Source organism: Arachis hypogaea, chromosome 10, assembly GCF_003086295.3.
Source record: "Arachis hypogaea cultivar Tifrunner chromosome 10, arahy.Tifrunner.gnm2.J5K5, whole genome shotgun sequence".
In the NCBI taxonomy this organism is placed as follows: domain Eukaryota; kingdom Viridiplantae; phylum Streptophyta; class Magnoliopsida; order Fabales; family Fabaceae; genus Arachis; species Arachis hypogaea.
Window position 1 is genome coordinate 17,214,716 of NC_092045.1, and position 5,778 is coordinate 17,220,493.

General features: G+C 37.2%; 1 protein-coding gene across 1 annotated transcript; it reads left to right on the forward strand.

The window, feature by feature from the left end:
* The first annotated feature begins 206 nt into the window (after positions 1-206).
* On the forward strand, positions 207-5,148 carry LOC140175593 (uncharacterized). The gene is made up of 5 exons (XM_072204112.1): positions 207-1,639; positions 2,242-2,400; positions 3,178-3,442; positions 3,553-3,949; positions 4,193-5,148. Exons 1-5 carry the CDS (start codon positions 207-209, stop codon positions 5,146-5,148), a joined length of 3,210 nt encoding a protein of 1,069 aa, XP_072060213.1.
* The last annotated feature ends 630 nt before the right edge of the window (positions 5,149-5,778 follow it).

A 5,778-nucleotide genomic window follows, 5' to 3' on the forward strand; every position in this document is an offset into this window, starting at 1 on the left:
CCTCTTCTTTGCTCTTTTAATGTTCTGCGTATGAGACAATTTTAAATAATCTCTTGCAACTTGAGCAACAGCAAAACAGAGTTTGAAACTTTAAGTTTTAAACTAATTTGATTCAACCCCCCCTTCTCAAGTTCAACTAGAATCATCAATTGGTATCCAGAGCTCGGTCTCAAGAAGGCAAGCTTCACAGCTTGGAGTAAAGATCCATGGCCAATAACATGAATCCCAACATCGTGGCTTTCACTCTCACTGAAGGGCAATCCAACAATAGACCTCCCTACTTCAATGGCAGCAACTACTCTTACTGGAAAGAAAGAATGAGAATCTTCGTGCAGTCGATCGACTACAACATCTGGAAGATCATTCTCAACGGCCCAGATGTTCCTACCAAACAGAATGCTGATGGAGAAGTTGTGGCAAAGGAGGACAACGAATGGACAGATGAAGAAAAGAAGAAGGTTGAACTCAATGCCAAGGCAATCAACCTGATGCACTGTGCAATCAGTTTTGAAGAATTCAGAAAAGTGTCAAGCTGTAAAATAGTGAAAGAAATCTGGGATAAGCTCAGACTCACTCATAAAGGCACTAAGCAAGTGAGGGAGACCAGAATTGACATGCTAATGAAGGAGTATGAAATGTTCAGTATGAAGGAAGATGAGAGCATTGATCAAATGTTCGAAAGGTTCTCAATAATCATCAACAATCTGGACGCCATGGGAAGAAGCTACTCTGAAGAAACCTTAGTAAGAAAGATTCTGAGGAGTCTTACTAAGAAATGGGAAGTGAAAAGCACAGCCATCTCTGAAAGGAATGATTTGATCAAAATCACCTATGATAAGCTGAGAGGCAAGCTGCTGGCTTATGAAACCACTCACATGTCTCAAGACAAAGATGACAAAAAGAAAAGTATAGCACTAAAATCAAGAATGACAGCCCAAGGAGAAGAATCTGATGACAGTTTCTTAGATGAAGAAATGGTGCGCTTTGCAAGAAAAATGAGAAGACTACTGAGATACAAAAACAAAGGCAAAGGAAGCTCTTCATCCAAAGATGTCAAGAAAGATCAAGTTAAGTTTACGTGCCATCACTGCAAGGAACCTGGTCACTTCAAGTCAGATTGCCCTCAACTTAAGAAAGGCGAAAAATCCAAGAAAGACAAAAAGAAGGTGATGATGGCAACATGGGAAGACCTGGAGAACGACACCAGCTCGGAGAGCTCTGATCAAGAAGCTCAGCTATGTTTGATGGCAGACCATGACGATGAAAATGAGGTAGATCTTTCTGACTTATCTATTGATGAACTACAATACATTATCAAAGATATCTCTGTCAGTTCCAAGAAACTCTTGGACAAGTATGATAAATGCAAGAAAGAAAATGAGGCTTTGAGGATTGAAAATGATCTTCTTTTGAAAAAGGTTAAGGCAAATGAAACTGGAAATGAAAAGCTTTTAAAAGAAGAAAACACTGCCTTGCGAGCTGAATTAGAAAAATTCAAGCTCAAGCATGAAGTTACTGATTCCACTTATTTGATTTTTGAAAACAAAAAGGTGAATGAACAAATAAAAAGTTTGAATAAAGACTTAGCTAAGTTTATTCAAGGTTATCAAAATCTGAACAAACTGCTTGCTAGTCAAAGGTTTGGTTCTGAAAAATCAGGACTAGGGTTCAAAGAGGAAAGTAAGGCAGTTTTCAAACAAAACTTTATAAAATCTGAAGCCTCCTCTTCCAAGTTTTTCAAACCAAAAGGATTCAGCAAACCTCAAAAATCAGTGAGCAAGAATCAGTGCAATAGAAATGGTCATGATCCTCCTCAATGTTTCATCTTTCCTAGGTCTTTTGGTAATGATAGTAAGTTATATAAAGTTATTCATGATTTTAATGCTCTTGGGCAATCAAGAAGATTTCACATCAAAGGATCCAAATGGATTTGGATACCTAAGGTTAGTTGAAGAACATGCAGGTTTGCCTTGCATCTAAGAAGAAAAAGGACATGTGGTATCTTGATAGTGGATGTTCAAGGCATATGACCGGAAGGGATACTTTCTTCATTAAACTCAACAAGTATGATGGAGGATTTGTCACTTTTGGAGATAATGGTAAAGGTAAAATAATTGCCATTGGTAAGGTTGGCAAAGATTTTTCAACTTGCATAGATAGTGTCTTTTTAGTTGATGGGTTAAAGCATAATCTATTGAGCATAAGTCAATTGTGTGACCTTGGATATGTTGTAATCTTTAGGAAATCTGATTGTAGAGTCATAAATGAGAGAACAGAGGCTGTTTTATTTGTTGCCAAAAGAAGTGATAATGTTTATGGTATCACTCTAGATGATCTAAAAGTTCAAAATGTAACATGTTTCTCTTCAATGAAATCTGAAAAATGGATGTGGCATAAGAGGTTAGGACATGCTAGCATGTTCCAAATCTCTAAGCTTGTAAAGAGAGGCTTAGTTAGAGGACTTCCTACTATAAAGTTTGATAAGGACATCATTTGTGATGCTTGTCAAATGGGTAAACAAATTAAAACCTCTTTTAAATCCAAGGAAGATGTCTCTACTAAGAAACCATTGGAATTGTTGCATCTTGATTTGTTTGGACCAACTAGGACTCAAAGTCTTGGATGAAAGAGTTATGGCATGGTAATTGTGGATGACTACACTAGATTCGGCTGGGTGTTCTTTCTTGCTCATAAACATGAGGCCTTTTCTGTTTTTGAAAAATTTAGCAAAAAGATTCAAAATGAAAAAGGTTTTAGAATTGTTTCAATTAGAAGTGATCATGGAAAGGAATTTGAAAATCAATTCTTTGAATCTTTTTGTGATGAACAAGGCATATCACATAACTTCTCTTGTCCAAGAACACCTCAACAAAATGGTGTTGTGGAAAGAAGAAATAGAAGTTTACAAGAAATGGCTAGAGCTATGTTATGTGAATATGAAATTCCCAAGTTCTTATGGGCTGAAGCTGTAAATACAGCTTGCTATGTTTTAAATAGAACCCTCATTAGGAAGTTTTTGAAGAAAACCCCATATGAACTTTGGAAAGGGCATCCTCCCAATCTTAGTTATTTTCATGTGTTTAGATGCAAGTGTTTCATTTTGAATATCAAAGAAAATTTAGGAAAATTCGATCCTAAAACACATGAAGGGATTTTTCTTGGTTATTCCACAAATAGCAAGGCCTATAGAGTTTATAACAAGAACTCCAAAACTGTTGAGGAAACCATGCATGTCACATTCTGTGAGACTAACATTGTTCCTAGTGTTTGCATAGATGATAGTCCAGGTTTCGAAGCTGAATTACCCGAGAACAATGAGCCAGTTCAACAAAATTCAAGTTCTCAAGAAGCTGCACTTGCTAGCAACAAAAATTCCAATTCTGCAGGAGACAATTTGGAATTATCTCCTGTTGCTGCAGAAAATACTGATGCAGAGGCCATTGTTGATCAAGAGGAACCTGAATCCTCAAACCAATCAAGAAGACCAAGAGAATGGAGGTTTTTGAAAAACTATCCTGAAGAGTTCATAATAGGAAATCCATCCACTGGCAGGACTACCGTTCATCTTTGAAAAGAGCCGAGTCCAACAACATTACTCTCTTATCAAAGATTGAACCTCAAAACATCCAAGAAGCTCTTACTGATCCTTCATGGGTGCTAGCTATGATGGAAGAACTGCAGCAATTTGAGAAGAACCAGGTCTGGTCATTAGTGCCTTATCCAAATGGAAAGAAAGTCACTGGCACTAAATGGATTTTCAGAAACAAACTGGGTGAAGATGGATCTATAGTCCGAAACAAAGCTAGATTGGTCGCTCAAGGATATGATCAAAAGGAAGGGAATGATTTCGATGAATCCTTTGCACCAGTAGCTCGAATGGAAGCCATTAGATTGCTCCTTGCATATGCTGCTCATTGTGGCTTCAAGTTGTTCCAAATGGACGTAAAGTGTACTTTTCTCAATGGCATAATAGATAGAGAGGTTTATGTGGCTCAACCACCTGGGTTTGAAAACAAAACTTTTCCTAACCATGTTTTCAAACTAGCTAAAGCCTTATACGGTTTAAGACAAGCTCCTAGACCTTGGTATGAGAGGCTTAGCTCATTTTTATTGAAAAATAACTTTCAAAGAGGAGCCACTGACACCACTTTATTTATTAGAAATTATCATGATTATTTTATTCTTGTGCAAGTTTATGTTGATGATATTATATTTGGTTCGGCTAATGAGGATTTGTGTGCAGATTTTGCTAAGCTTATGACCAATGAATTTGATATAAGTATGATGGGAGAACTCAATTTCTTCCTAGGCTTGCAAATCAAGCAAACTGCAGAAGACATATTCATCCATCAAGAAAAATATGCAAAGGAACTCGTCAAGAAGTTTGGGCTGGACAGTGCTAATCCTATGGGAACCCCCATGCATCCTAACATTAAGCTTGATAAGGATGAACACGGTAGAGATGTTGATGAGACACGATACAGAGGGATGATTGGATCCCTAATGTATCTAACCTCCTCAAGGCCTGATATCATCCAAAGTGTTGGAGTTTGCTCAAGGTTTCAATCAAAGCCTAAGGAGTCACATCTCTCTGCTGTCAAGAGGATCATCCGATATGTACTTGGTACCACTAATTATGGGCTATGGTTTCCTAAAACTAATTCTTTTCAATTAGTGGGTTTCTGTGATGCAGATTTTGCTGGGGATAGGATTGATAGAAGAAGCACAAGTGGCATGTGCTGCTTTCTTGGGAAATCCCTCATTGTTTGGTCTAGCAAGAAGCAAGCTACTGTGGCACTTTCAACAGCCGAAGCTGAGTATATTGCAGCCTCCTCTTGTTGTTCTCAATTATTATGGTTAAAAACTCAACTAGCTGATTATAAACTAAATGTCTCAAATATTCCATTATTTTGTGACAACATGAATGCTATTAACATTTCCAAAAACCCTGTTTTGCACTCAAGAACAAAGCACATTGAAGTTCGTTTTCATTCTATAAGAGAACATGTGCAAAATGGAAATTTAGACATACAGTTTGTTAATTCTGAAGGTCAGCTAGCAGATATATTCACCAAACCATTGATAGAGAAAAGGTTCTGCAAGTTGAGAATTGAATTGGGCATTCTTGCTTCATCTCTGTTTTCTTAATTTTTCTGATAATGAGATCCTTCGTGTTTTGTCTCATAAATCGCGGTGAGATTTTTTGGCAGATGATGAGTAAACTTCATTAAGTCACTATGGAGCTAATGGACTCTAATCTAACCATGATGAATGATGGACTTCATGTGCTGACGCAGTCTCTGGATGCATGGGCTTTTCTTTAATAAAAACTTTGGAACTTTTCAATGGTTTGGGCTTTGGAACAAATTTACTTGACTAAGCCTTTATGAATAGTGGGTTTTCAAAATTTTTTGGGCTTAAATTCAATTTAATTTTTTGGACCACTGGACTTACTTCAATTTTTTGCCGTCTCAAAATTTTTGACATTTGCATTAGGGCTTCATTTTTACATTGCATCTTTTTATTAAGTTCCATCCTTTGTTTGCTTCTCACTTTATTTCCAAACGTACGAAGGTTACAGCTGTAACTTTCAAAATGTTTTCCAAAGATTGGATTTTTATCTTTTCAAGGTGCAACCTTTACACTTCTCAAGCCTATAATAACTCCCCACTACATGCATCCATTCACACTACTATATCCACTCCTTCATCTTCTTCAAACTTGTGCTCTATAAAATGGCTCGAAAGAAGAGAGCTGCTCGCAGAGGCTCCCACAGTG